Below are 14,127 nucleotides of genomic sequence, written 5' to 3'. Positions count from 1 at the left end.
TCTTGTCTTACACACAAATATGCTCCAAAATAACTGATCCAGTTTTAATTCTTTTAAAATATACTAGGCCTATATAGCTATTTCACCTCTTATTATTTCAACTAAATTAAAATATGACTCTAAAACAAAACAGTATTCTCTTAATTCAAAATAAGAGTGTCCACACACAAGCATGCAGCAAAATAAAAAGGTATGAATTAAAATAGATTTAGTTATTTCAGTACATGTAACAAGTCCTTAGTCAAGGGAATATAACATTTTGGAAAGGAGCCATTTCTCAGTTTTCTGAAAAATGACAGGGGAAAAAAAAATCTTGAGAGCATCAGAAACCCTTTTTCTTTCTAAAACAACTCAAATGACCAACTGGAATTTTACACACAAAAAGGTCACTTTTCAGACTAAGAAGGAACAGGAGAAATTTTGGCTTCAATTTTATTTTTTCAAAACTGCTCTTTAACAACACCTGAAAACAAAAGGACAGATTCTAGGTGCCCAAGCCAAGAGTTGTAATTGTCTTATTTAATAAAATGTAATGTTTAAGTTGACATAGATATTCTGTTAATAGCTTATGATATTAGGTAGTAATATATGTGTATGCATGTGTACACATTTTAAACAAACTCTGTTTCTGTTTACAATCACAAGATTATTGTATCAACCTTCACCACCCAGATTTAGCCGTTTACATGAAGACTACTATGGGCCAATATCAGAATGGAGGGAGCCAGGGTATTGAAAATATGCCATCCTGCATTTTTAAAAATTCAGAGTTAATTTTTCAAAAGTAACACTGTTTGCATTGTATCAGTCTTCAGCTCAGCTCAGAAACAGCTAAACGAACTGGAAGATGACGTCAAGCCATTGCTGACTCCTCTGTACAGGTTTTGTTTTTACATAGATTCTTATTTGTATTTTCCTCCTGAAAATGTTAAATACATTTTTAAGTAACAAATCAACAGCAGTAGAGATTTTTTCTAGGTGCCCTTCACAGTGGTATCTCTCTTGTGCCAAAGCACTGTGCAACAATTAAAGATAGCATTGATTGTGTTTTAAATTACAATATTCTCACAGCCGCTGTTCTATTTCAACTGTGATTATCTAAACTCCAGTTGTCCAAATTTTATAAGTGTGCCCCAAACCCAAAATTTTGTTTTTCCAAAATTCTGATTATCTGAATTTCAGATATTCTGAACACAGGGCACCTGTCTACAGAAATATATAAACAAAAATACACATGCACAATGCAATTTAAATCTGTGCTGCATGCTTACCCTTACCTTCCAGTTCTATGAGACAGGTGTATCTCCATATTATAAATGAAGAGGCTTTCACCTGTAGAGACAAGAACAAAGTTAACATAGACACAATATCATGTATATAACATGTAAAGTATGTTATAATTTAATTTACAAATATTTGCGTTGCAGAAGAATATAGAGATTCCGGTAAGGGATCAGGTCTCGAGTATGCTAGGCCTGTACGCACATCCTGATAAAAAAGGTCCTGATCCAAAAAGCCTTCACATTAAGGCTCTGACTCAGAGAAGTGTTTTTATTCAGGAAGGACACTTAAGCACAGGCTTAACTTAAACACATGCTTGAAGTCCCACTTTAGTGAAGCTAACCATAAGTGTAACATAAGTGCTTTCCTGAATCAAAAAGCACATGCTACAGTGCTGTCCTGAATTGGTGCTAAGCAAGATGGAAAAATTATTTTGCTACTGACAATACAATGGTAGCTCACAACCTAGTACCAGGAGTGATCCTCCTATGTACAGCTATCAAAAAAAAAAACAAAAAAAAACCCATCAGATCATGAAAACTCAAAACAACAGCTTCTGTAACCAATGTAAGGTAGCAATCAATTAGTGCAAGTATTTTTGCGTAATGGTAGGAACCAGGGTAAAGTTGCACATATCACCAGAGCAAATCCCTACTCTTACAAAATAAATTATGAGCTCTTCAATGCATGACGTCTTCATTGTTAAGTTCTACTCTGAAAAATTCACACAGAAAACTGCAGGAAACTCAGGTTATATATCCTATTGATGCAGGTCTGAGACATCAGATATTTGAAGATCTAATATTTTAGACCACTAAGCATCTCCTTATGCAGAAACAAAGATCCACTAATATTCTAAGTAACTTCTCTCATTTTCTTCTTCTATCAGCTTCCCTCTCTCTCTTACATCAGAAAATGTTAATTAGTAGTACCACCTCCAAGATTAGGCTGCATTATGCTAGGCACCATACCAACATAGTAAGAAATAGTTTCTGCCGAGGAACTCAATCTAAATAGACAAGGCACACAAAGGGTGGCCAAGGAGATGAACAGAGAGGTGAAATAGTTTGCCCAAGGTCACAGAGCAGGTTGGTGGCAAAGCTGCGAATAGAATCCAGGTATCTTGAGCCCCAGTCCAGTGTCCTAGCTTCTGGCCTACAATTATTAGCATCAGAATCTTACTGGGACCCAACAGGTGGATAATGCAGTATGAACAATTTAAGATCATGAACATAGACATTCTGGTTGCTAACTTGCCCTTGTTAGAAAAAGTGGGCTTATAAAACTAGTAAAAAGCAAACAAGAAGTAGATGTAAAAATGTCATTTCCCTGTTGTTCCCCATAGACTGCTTTGAATTCAGATAGCAGCATTTTGCACAGAATCCAGTAAGTAAGATAAAGGAAGTAGATTTAGTTAGAATAGTACAGCTATTTAATAACATTCATGTCCCTAGGTGATATGGGAGTAAAATTGAAGTAAATCTGTTGTCTATGTTGCTGTCCATATTTATGATTTGTATTATCACAGCGTCTAGGACCCTTAGTCAAGGACCAAGTATCCACTGTGCTAGGCAGTGTACAAACTCTTCATGGGGCAATTCTGCATAAAAAAAATTAAAATTCTGTATACAATATTTTCAAATTCTGCAAAATTGTGCATATTTTATTTGTTAACATAACACAATATAATCAACCAGTTTAAATTAGTTTGATCATTTATTTCAAAATACCTGTTAGCAAGTATGTCTGTAACAATACAGACAACAAAAAAGATTCAGAAAATGTTTTTTGACAAACAGATTCCTTACTAGGCATACTAATACAGAACTCTGAGTAATAATTCATTTAAACTACAATACAGAACCATATTTCCGCACCCTTCAAAACCAGTGCAAAGGCTAGGGGAAGGTCAGGAGTAACGGAGCAGCTGAAGGAGAGAGAAATAATTGCTGAGAAGGAGCCTGGGTGTGAACTTGGAGGGTTGTTGGGTATGGGGGGGGAGTGTGGAACAGGTTTTGGGTGGGGGCGGAGAGGGATTGTTAGGGAGCTTCCCCCATGCAGACCCTGGCTGATCCCTAGCGTCTCCCATTCAATCAGGCACATGTGTCCCTCCACCCCCACTCAGACACCTATTCACCCCATCCCTATGTGTCCTTGCACTCCCGTCCATATGTGTCTCTCCACCTCCACTCAGACACCCACTCTGGCCATACTCATGCGGCCCTGCACCTCGCCCCTTATGTGTCTCTATGCCCCCACTCAGCCACCCCACCGTCCCTATGTGGCCCTGCATCTCCCTCCCCCCTGTGGCCTTGCACCTCCAGTCCCATTCAGCCCCTACTCCAGTCTGTCTTCCCCTACTAGCCCTTATGAGGCGCTGTCTGACACTCCCTCCTGCAGCCCCATAACCCCTGTCTCCTGACCTAGCCCAACAGGCACTGTGAAGAAGGCAGGCTCTTTCTCTTCACTAGCAGGCTGGGAGCAGCTGCTGTGTTCTATCACCACAGCGCTCTCTGGTGGGCAAAAGGTGGAACTGCAGAAGGTATTTTCTGCTGGGAGCTGCTACTGTGTTCTAGCGCCACAGTGCACTTTGGTGGGCATAAGGCAGAACTGAATAACTTTTCAGCAGCAGCTTTTTTCTGCACAAAAATTAAAAATATGCAGCTCATTATGTTCACAAGCAGAATTCCCCCAGGAGTAACAAACACAGAACAAAAGTATTGTTCCTCCCCCAAAGACCATATGATCTACGTACAGAACAAGAGACAGATGGATATAGAAAGACTGCTGGGGGAAATAAGAAACATTGATCAGCATCAAAGGCCGTGGTCTCCAGATGTGACACTGCACACTCATTTCAAGGTGTGTATTTAGGACACTTTGTACAGAGAAGGGCATAAAATCTAAACTACTAAAAGGATTATATTAGGCATTGGGTTTGATCCTAATCTCACTTGAGTTAGTGGAAAAACTCCCATTGACTTCAGTGGGATTTGGATGAGACACTAACTGGCCTATTTTATGGGAGAAGTTGTAAATATATCAAATGCTAAACACAAAGCTTAGGTTCTTATGCTGAAAGTAGATACTAAAAGAAATTGGAAACATTTGTCTATGTTCTTTAGCAAACTCTATCAAACCCTTAAAAAAATAATTGAGTGTACATCTCCACAAACGTTGGCAAGTGTCAGGAAATATTTCCCCATTGGAGTGGACGATTCTACACCACACACAAAGAACAAAGGTGTTCTACAAAAGCTTTTTTAAAAATCCACAGAATTGCAGTGTAGAATCTAGTATGCAGGCCCAACTGAGAGACACTCCTTTCTAAAGTAAAATGGCCTCATTATCTGATGTATTGGACAAACTGACTAAACTGAAATAAAATTAGTTTATATGAACTATGAAAATGCAGCCCACAATATGTGCATATAAAAAAAATCATAAAACTTTAAGATACTACAAAACCAGAAAAGCAAATAGCTGACACACTAAGAAAGAATGCAGTCTCTGTTTCTTTAACCTTGAATAACATCTTCCTGTCAGTGAACAAAACAAACTCTTCAGCAAATAGGCAAGGAATAGAATAGATTAGGCTAGTTATTTATTGGCCACATATAGAAGTATATATTGAAGGGAAAAGAGACATTTGGTAACATCATGTAAGGTGACTAGATATGTTTGTGAATGAGTATCAGAGGTGTTAAGGGAAAATCATGAAGACTAAAGACTTGTCTACACTTAAAATTAGATTGACCCACGTATGGTGCTATCATAAACCTAGTCCCAGATTTGGACCTTAGCGTCCAAAATATGGGGGTTAGCATGAAAACCTCCAAGCTTAGTTACCAGCTTGGACCTGGTAAAGCTGCCACCACCCAAAAATTAGAGTGTTTTGGGGCACTCTGGTCCCCCCCAAAAACCTTCCCTGGGGACCCCAAGACCCAAATCCCTTGAGTCTCACAACAAAGGGAAATAAACCTTTTCCCTTCCCCCCTCCAGGTGTTCCTGGAGAGATACACAGAAGCAAACTCCGTGAATCTAAACAGAGGGAGTCCACCCTTTCTATTTCCAGTCCTGGAAACACAAGCACTTCCCTCTTTACCCAGAGGGAATGCAAAGTCAGGCTAGTAAATCTAACACACACAGATTTCCCCCTGACTTTTTCCTCCCACCAATTCCCTGGTGAGCACAGACTCAATTCCCTGGAGTTCCCCACTAAAGAAAAACTCCAACAGGTCTTAAAAAGAAAGCTTTATATAAAAAGAAAGAAAAAGTACATAAAAATGGTTTCTCTGTATTAAGGTGACAAATACAGGGTCAATTGCTTAAAAGAATATTGAATAAACAGCCTTATTCAAAAAGAATACAATTCAAAGCACTCCAGCAACTACAGACATGTAAATACAAAAGAAAAAAAAACAATAACCCCTATTGTTTTTATGATCTCTGTACTTACAACTTGGAAACAGAAGATTAGAAAGCAGGAAATAGAAATCCCCTCATAGCCGAGAGAGTACAGGCAGAAGACCCCAGAACAAAGGACTCACACACAAAGTTCCCTCCACCCAGATCTGAAAAAGTCTGGTTTCCTGATTGGTCCTCTGGTCAGATGTTTCAGGAACTTTTTTCCAGGTGTAGAGACATTAACCCTTAGCTATCTGTTTATGACAGGTGCTCACACCCCATAGCATGTTAGTAAAGCTGACCTAACCCATGTGGTGGTGACATGACCAACAGAAGAATTATTCTATCAACCTAGCTACTGCTGCTCGGGAAGGTGGATTACCTACATCAGTGGAAAACCTCTTTCCATCAACACAGGAAGTGTCTATATTATAGCTAAGTTCCGCCACATAATGTAGACATGCCCAAAGTAGACTAATAGCAATGTCTGTTACAATTTGGATATGGCCATTCCAATGCCTTATAAGCAGTGTAACCTTTAATAGTGTTGCCAGCTCATGATTTTATAACAAATCTCATAATACTTGGTCATCTCCTGCAGGTATTTTGTGAGACTCTTAGCTTTCATTAAAAAAAATATTGAAGTGAATTTCTACCCCTAAAAAACAAGGAGTCCAGTGGCACCTTAAAGACTAACAGATTTATTTGGGCATAAGCTTTTGTGGGTAAAAAACCTCACTTCTTCAGATGCAGAGAAAAGCTTAAGAACATAAGAATGGCCGTACTGGGTCAGATCAAAGGTCCATCCAGCCAAGGATCCTGTCTACAGACAGTGGCCAATGCCAGATGCCCCAGAAGGAGTGAACCTAACAGGTAATGATCAAGTGATCTCTCTCCGGCCGTCCATCACCACCCTCTGACAAACAGAGGCTGGGGACACTATTCCTTACCCATTCTGGCTAATAGTTATTAATGGACGTAACCTCCATTAATTTATCCAGTTCTCTCTTAAACCCTGTTATAGTCCCAGCCTTCACAACCTTCTCAAGCAAGGAGTTCCACAAGTTGATTGTACGCTGTGTGAATAACTTCCTTTTATTCGTTTTAAACCTGCTGCCTGTTAATTTCATTTGGTGGCCCCTAATTCTTAGATTATGCGATTAAATAACTTTTCCTTATTCACTTTCTCCACATCACTCATGATTTTATATACCTCTGTCATATCCCCTGCCCCGTCTCCTCTTTTCCAAGCTGAAAAATCCTAGTCTCTTTAATCTCTCCTCATATGGGACCCGTTCCAAACCCCTAATCATTTTAGTTGCTCTTCTCTGAACCTTTTATAATGCCAGTATATCTTTTTTGAGATGAGACTACATCTGTACGCAGTATTCAAGATGTGGGCATACCATGGCTTTATATAAGAGCAATAAGATATTCTCCGTCTTATTCTCTATCCCCTTTTTAATGATTCCTAACATCCTGTTTGCTTTTTTGACTGCCGCTACACACTGCGTGGACGTCTTCAGAAAACTATCCACGATGACACCAAGATCTTTTTCCTGATTAGTTGTAGCTAAATTAGCCCCCATCATATTGTACTTAAAGATGGTTATTTTTCTCAATATGCATTACTTTACATTTATCCACATTAAATTTCATTTGCCATTTTGTTGCCCAATCACTTAGTTTTGTGAGATCTTTTTGAAGTTCTTCACAGTCTGCTTTGGTCTTAACTAGCTTGAGCAGTTTAGTATCATCTGCAAACTTTGCCACCTCACTATTTACCCCTTTCTCCAGATAAGTTTAATAGGATTGATCCTAGGACTGAACCGTGGGGAACACCACTAGTTACCCCTCTCCATTCTGAAAATTTACCCTTTATTCCTACCCTTTGTTCTCTGTCTTTTAACCAATTCTCAATCCATGAAATATGTCAGACGAATTAATATTAGGGAGGGAGAGGAATTATTTAAGCTTAGTACCAATGTAGACACAAGAACGAATGGGTATAAACTGGACACTAGGAAGTTTAGACTTGAAATTAGACAAAGGTTTCTAACCGTTAGAGGAGTGAAGTTCTGGAACAGCCTTCCAAGGGGAGTAGTGGGGGCAAAAGACATATCTGGCTTTAAGATTAAGCTTGATAAGTTTATGGAAGGGATGGTATGATGGGAGAGCTTAATTTTGGCAACTGATCTTTGATTATCGCCAGATAAGTATGCCCAGTGGTTGGTGATGGGATGTGGGATGGGATGGGATCTGAGTTACTGCAGAGAATTCTTTCCTGAGTGCTGGCTGGTGAGTCTTGCCCACATGCTCAGGGTTTAGTTGATCGCCATATTTGGGGTCGGGAAGGAATTTTCCTCCAGGGCAGATTGGCAGAGGCCCTGGAGGTTTTTCGCCCTCCCCTGCAGTGTGGGGCATGGGTCACTTGCTGGTGGATTCTCTGCAGCTTGAGGTCTTCAGACCACAATATGAAGACTTCAATAACTCAGGCATAGGTTAGGGGTTTGTTATAGAAGTGGATGGGTAGGGTTCTGTGGCCTGCTTTGTGCAGGGGGTCGGACTAGATGATCACATTGGTCCCTTCTGACCCTAGAATCTATGAAAGGATCTTCCCTCATCTCCCATGACAAATTAATTTACATAAGAGCCTTTGGTGAGGGACCATGTCAAATGCCTTCTGGACATCTAAGTACACTATGTCCACTGGATCGCCCTTCTCCACATGTTTGTTGATCTCTTCAAAGAACTCTAATAGATTAGAAAGACATGATCTCCCTTTACAGACATCATGTTGACTTTTGCCCAACAATTTATGTTCTTCTATGTGTCTGACAATTTTATTCTTTATGATTGTTCCAACTAATTTGCCGGTTACTGATGTTAGACTTTCTAGTTTGTAATTGCCAGGATCACCTCTAGAGACCTTTTTAAATATTGGTGTTACATTAGCTATCTTCCAGTCATTGCGTACAGAAGATGATTTAAAAGACAGGTTACAAAACACAGTTAGTAATTCCGCATTTTCACATTTGAGTTCTTTCAGAACTCTTAGGTGAATGCTATCTGGTCCTGGTGACTTGTTACTGTTAAGTTTATCAATTAATTCCAAAACACTCTCTAGTGACACTTCAACCTGTGAAATTCCTCAGATTTGTCACCTACAAAAGCCGGCTCAGGTTTGCGAATCTCCCTAACATCCTCAGCCCCGAAGACTGAAGCAAAGAATTAATTTAGTTTCTCTGCAATGACTTTATTGTCTTTAACTGCTCCTTTTATATCTTGATTGTCAAGGGGCCCCACTGGTCGTTTAGCAGGCTTCTTGCTTCTGATGTATTTAAAAAAGCTTGAAAACATGAGGCTCAAAAGCCACAAGGCAAATTAAAAATGAATACATTTGGGCTTTTTTAAAGTCTCACTTTTAAGTCACTAAGGATTTTTGAATACTTGTGGTTAGCAGTAATGTTTAATATCTCCATTTGTCTCCTCCCATCTACAATTTGGCTGCTCAGATGAGTGATTTCCCTTTTCTCTAACTTTGATGGGATTAAAAAAACAGGAAACCCAGAGATTTTAGGCTTGTCTACACAAACTGCTACCAGTTTAATTCAAGGTGTGCTTTTAATCTGATTTAGTTAAAGCTGTGCACGTTTGCACATGCATACATACCATCTATTTAATAGTAGCTTATTTGGGGTTTAGTTTAAATCCTGAAAAACAGAGAATAAGTTAAACAGAAATACTCAGCTGAACTAAGCATCTAAAATATAAACTTCCATTAACTTAACTAAATCAGTTTGAACACGCACCATTAGTTAAACTGGTATAGCCCTCACCTGAGCTGAGGTCTTTGGATTGCTCTCTGTCCTCCCAAGTCACATAACCCAGCCCCTCTTACCTACCATATGTCTGACCCTTTCGTCTTTCCATGTAACTTGTACCCATACATCCAGCTACTGCCCCATCCATGCCCTTACTGCACGCCCGCCTTCCCCAAGCTCCGCACCCTTCACGAAACCACAACGCCTTAGCCGCTCACCCCTGCACTAGCCCCACCTCACCACTGCCGGCTTGCGCTCCCCTTACATAACAGCTTGCACGGGCAAGGGGCGAAGCCTGTGGCTCGGTGGGAGATAGGTCACGTGAACGGGAGATCCTGGGAGGGAATCGACTAGGCGCTCTAGGCCCAAGTACAGGGTCACGTGACGGCGGCATTCCCCCCCCCCATCCCCTCACGTGACCCGGTGTGTTGTTGCTGCGGCCTCCGCGGGGAGGGTGTCCGCGTGGGCGGTGGCGCGGTCACGTGCAGGGTTTAAATCGCTCCCTAGAGGGAGGGGGGTCGGGAAAAGGGGCTGTGTAGCCGAGGCGCCGGTTGCTGCTCCAAGATGGCGGATGAGGAGACTCTGCTTCTTCAACCGCGTAGCGGCCGCGGCGCTGCGACTGCCGAGCCCCTTCCTAAGCGCCAGCGCCTGGATTCGGACGACGACGGCGGCGGCGGGCGGGGCTCGGGGAAGGGCCCAGTCCCAGAACGAGGGGTTGGAACGGCGCCCACCACAGGCTCCGCGAGTAGGGCGGCGGCGGTGGTGAGGTTGCAGGGGGAGGGAGCAGCGGGCTGGAGCGGCGGGGAGAACGGGGCCGGGCTGCGGGGCCTGCCCCGCGAGGAGCCGCCTCCCCACCACCAGCAGCGGGAGGGGGCGGAGACGGCGCCCAGTGGAGACGCGGTGGAGACGGCCATTGGCTACAGACGGTCGCAATGTTCACACGGGGCGGCAGAGGCGGCCGCCCCGCATCCCGGTGAGGATCGGCCCCCTTCCTGCCCCCTCCCGCCGCCTGGGGCAGTGATGCCACCGCTGCGCACAGCCAGAGGCTGATCGCAGCACAGGCAGGCCTCCCCAACACTGACAGCTCGAGGGGGGAGAGGCGGCTACGCTACGAGCCTCCCCCCTTTGTGTGACACTAGTCACCGATATCCGCCCCCCACCGAACGCACCTGGGGGAACGAGCAACCTGCGCAAACCATGTGCCACGCCCACTCCGGTCTAGGGAGCATAATTCGCCTTCTTCCTCCGGCCTGGACAGGCGCAATTAATGTCCAGCTTCTCCTAGTCTCCAAGTGTAATACAGCCTGGGCTTGGTGAGAAGCAAATTAATTCCGCAGCTCGCCCCTGAATCACCTGCTACACACAGGTGTTGGGTGGCGGAAAGCTGAAGCGTAATGCACTCGCTCGTGTTTGGAGGTACAGAGAGGAGCCAGCCGCGCTTAGCATCCTATCCTCTTGCATCGCTTATTCAGTTGTGTAATTGCTACCAAACAGCGGTACCTTATTAATCAGCTAAGCTCTTTCTGACTAACCGTTCTACATCTTTTTAGAATCCTGCTCAATAGACTCTTGCCCAGTTTCACCTCTTTGCACATGTATGCTTGCCAAATGCCCTTTGAGTGTGCTCATTGTTACACACTGATCCCTCAGATGCTGCTATTGTCTTTGCACGGACATTTTGCACATGCTTTTTACATGATTAAGTGAGTGCTGAGCATGTGTATTATTACACAAACATTTTCTGCTCATCTGCTTAGGCTTGCAGGTGTAGAAAAGTGGTGTATTTTGCCTCTGGTTTGTAGGGACACTTTACTCTGTGTGGGGATTGTGACATTATCTTTTTTTCAACTCCTTTAATTTTTATGTTCTGTACAATAAACAAATCTCAATAGACATACAAATTACTACACTGCTTGTGGAACTGTTACATGATATATATTAAACTTACTAGTATTTTTCTACATTAATATAGCATTACTATAGTAATTTCAGTACTTATTGCTAGATAATTTTGCATGTATTGTGTATAGTACACATCCATTATTCTCAATTTACCAATTTCAGTTTACCCTCTTAATTTCACATCATAATTTTCTCTGCTTTATTTCTTGAATTTATACAAGGAGATTGATTTAAGTCTTGTTGTAAACAAATTTCTTAACAGCACCATCTTTAGTTATTAAAAGTGAAAGATTTAAAAATTCAGTTTTCTTGTCACTATTTGTATTTTGTTTCCTTTTTGGATTTGGTTTACTTTCAGTAACTTGTTTCTTGAAAATAAATTTCATATGAGATATTCTTCATTGAGCATGTGTCAAGCCAGCTCCTTCTGTAATTGGCCCCAGTGCGGAGAGCTATGGATAAGAATCCATGATTCAATAGGCATACATACCTTTCTGGAAACTGCACTGCTTGCATAATCCCCTGACTATGCAAGGGGTGGCATAGTTAAACAGTTGTTTAAACTGTCAGTCTATGATGAGAAGTATTGTTGAGGGTCTTCAGAGGGTCCAAACTGTTAACAATGTAGGCTCTGATCCTTCAAACACTTCCTTAACTTTATTCATGTGAAACATCTCATTGAAATTAATCAGCCCTTTGGTGGACATTAAGGAGCATGTACCAAATCCTACATCTTGTGTATGCTAATATATACCAACTATCAATTCTTCTGTTTCTTTATGGGATTTGTACTCTGATTTATGCATAAAGATTTGAGGTCAGAGTGAAAACTGTCCAAACACATAAGAAAAGACACCAAGGGGAGAGATTACCAAAACAGCAATTGTAGTTCTAAAAACTTTTACAAATTAAAATTTGGTCTCTTGTTCTTATTCACAATAGAGCTTAAATATAATCTGTAAAGGGAGATGGGGTTAGGGTTTTTACTGCTTCTTTTTCTGTATAAAGGGTACCTGCTGTGTGTGTTTAAAAAAAGGAAAAAAAAAAAAAAACAAGCAGAAAACACAAGAAAATGACAGTTTACCTAGCTTGGAAGAATATGGCCTTATCCAGAATAAGATAAAGAAACTGAAGTTTTTGTTTTTTTCTTTTTTTAAGCAATGAGGAGTGGGTTCCACTTATCTTCCCTTTTCTTCAACTTAATAATCAGACACGTTAGATGTGGTCTACCCTGGTTTTGTTGGAGATCTGAGGTTCTAATGTATTTGGAAAGTCTAGTCGCCCCCCTTAGGTTTTAACTCAACCTAGTTAGCACTATTAAAGTCTGCTTGCCTTGTAAGAGCAGTTCAGGGAAAACATGTTTGCTAACACATTCTGACGTACTTTTAAATCCTAGTCTAGATAAGGAACTAATAGTGAACTAATGCAATGTTGACCTCTTTGGATTCAAGAAAACAAAGTGGGAGTTGCGAGAGGAAGGGATTTTTAGTATGAGTGTTCTAAAACTCTCCACATCTTTCTTTTTGGTGTGTGGTGTGGGGTTTTTGGTTCTGTTTTTTTGAGGGTTGAGCATTAACACCTATGTAACTTCAGTGATTAACCTTTTATAAAATTAAACTTGCCACTCATCACCATCCCATGGAGATCTGAAATTTAACAAAATAAATCCTTTGAAATATCCAGTAAAACTATGGAAGACCAAACTTGATATTTCAAAGCTTTTATTTAAAAAAAAAACAAACAAAAAAAGGCAAGTGGGAACTTACCTCCGCACCTCCTTTTTTTTTCTCTTCTAACTAGCAAAGCCCTTTTTCAACTTCTCGGTAAAAGGCTGGATTAAAAAAAAATCCTTTTGCAGGTCATTGCTAAAGCTATAGTAACATTTCAGCCTTTTATAATGATGATTCTGCTTAAAATAGAGTCTTGTGACTTAAGAATAATACTTTGTACTATCTTGCAGATGACATCCTTTTTAGTGATGAAATCATAGCCAATGGTTTCCATTCCTGTGATAGTGATGAAGACGACAGAGCCTCACGTGCTAGCTCTAGTGACTGGACTCCAAGACCACGTATAGGTAGAAGTTTATATAATGTATCATTTCCAAGATTCTTTACTTTGAACTGTTTTTTGATGTCTGACCTTTAATATTGATTATCCTCTTCCTATTGCAAGAGTCTGTCATAAACAGATAGTTAAGGGTTAATGTCTTTTACCTGTAAAGGGTTAACAAACAGGGAACCAAACACCTGACCAGGGGACCAATCAGGAGACAAGATACTTTCAAATCTTGGTGGAGGGAAGCCTTTGTTTGTGTTTTTTGGGTTTGGCTTTGTTCTCTCTGGGATTTGAGAGTGACTGGATGTACTACAGGCTCTAATTTTCTATTCATGTAGTAAGTGCAAGTAGAAAAGCGGTTTAGTCTTTTTAATTGGTTTCCTTTATTTGCAAATGTGTATCTGGCTGGTAGGGGTCTAATGTGTATTTGGCTGGAAGTATTTTAAATTGTATTTCTGCTGGAGGAGGCGTTTTCTCCAGTTTCTAGAAGCTGACAGACCCTGTAATATTCCATCTTGAATTTACAGTGACTTTCTTTATTTTTTTTCTTTTATTAAAAGTTTTGCTTTTAAGACCTGTCTGATTTTTTTCCCCTTGTTGAGGCTCAAGGGAATTGAGTCTCTACTTAACAGGGAGGGAGAAGGGTGGAATCCCT

The 14,127-nt window shown here is 41.0% G+C and overlaps 2 protein-coding genes across 11 annotated transcripts in view; one reads left to right on the top strand and one right to left on the bottom strand.

Moving 5' to 3' along the window:
• The window catches only part of DNAJC12 (DnaJ heat shock protein family (Hsp40) member C12), a 75,399-nt gene that overhangs the window by 22,964 nt on the left and 38,308 nt on the right, over positions 1 to 14,127 (bottom strand). Inside the window, exons 1-2 of one of the 9 annotated variants that reach the window (XM_030569957.1) lie at positions 9,778 to 9,896; positions 1,278 to 1,332 (exon numbers count right to left, since the gene is read on the bottom strand). The gene's annotated coding sequence lies outside the window, so the exon portion shown is untranslated. Of the gene's footprint in view, positions 1 to 1,271; positions 1,333 to 9,730; positions 9,897 to 14,127 lie in introns of those variants that run through there. The other 8 variants (XM_030569958.1, XM_030569953.1, XM_030569959.1 and 5 more) reach the window with 8 other exon arrangements.
• Positions 9,982 to 14,127, top strand: part of SIRT1 (sirtuin 1) — a 30,502-nt gene continuing 26,356 nt past the window's right edge. Inside the window, exons 1-2 of one of the 2 annotated variants that reach the window (XM_030569949.1) lie at positions 9,982 to 10,485; positions 13,375 to 13,491. In XM_030569949.1, coding sequence (XP_030425809.1) covers positions 10,077 to 10,485; positions 13,375 to 13,491 — 526 coding nt within the window. In that variant the 5' untranslated portion in view covers positions 9,982 to 10,076. The other variant, XM_030569950.1, reaches the window with a different exon arrangement.

This window comes from Gopherus evgoodei, chromosome 7 (assembly GCF_007399415.2).
Source record: "Gopherus evgoodei ecotype Sinaloan lineage chromosome 7, rGopEvg1_v1.p, whole genome shotgun sequence".
Taxonomy (NCBI): Eukaryota; Metazoa; Chordata; order Testudines; family Testudinidae; genus Gopherus; species Gopherus evgoodei.
Note: the sequence above shows the minus strand (reverse complement) of the source record. Positions and strands in the feature narration are given on the sequence as shown.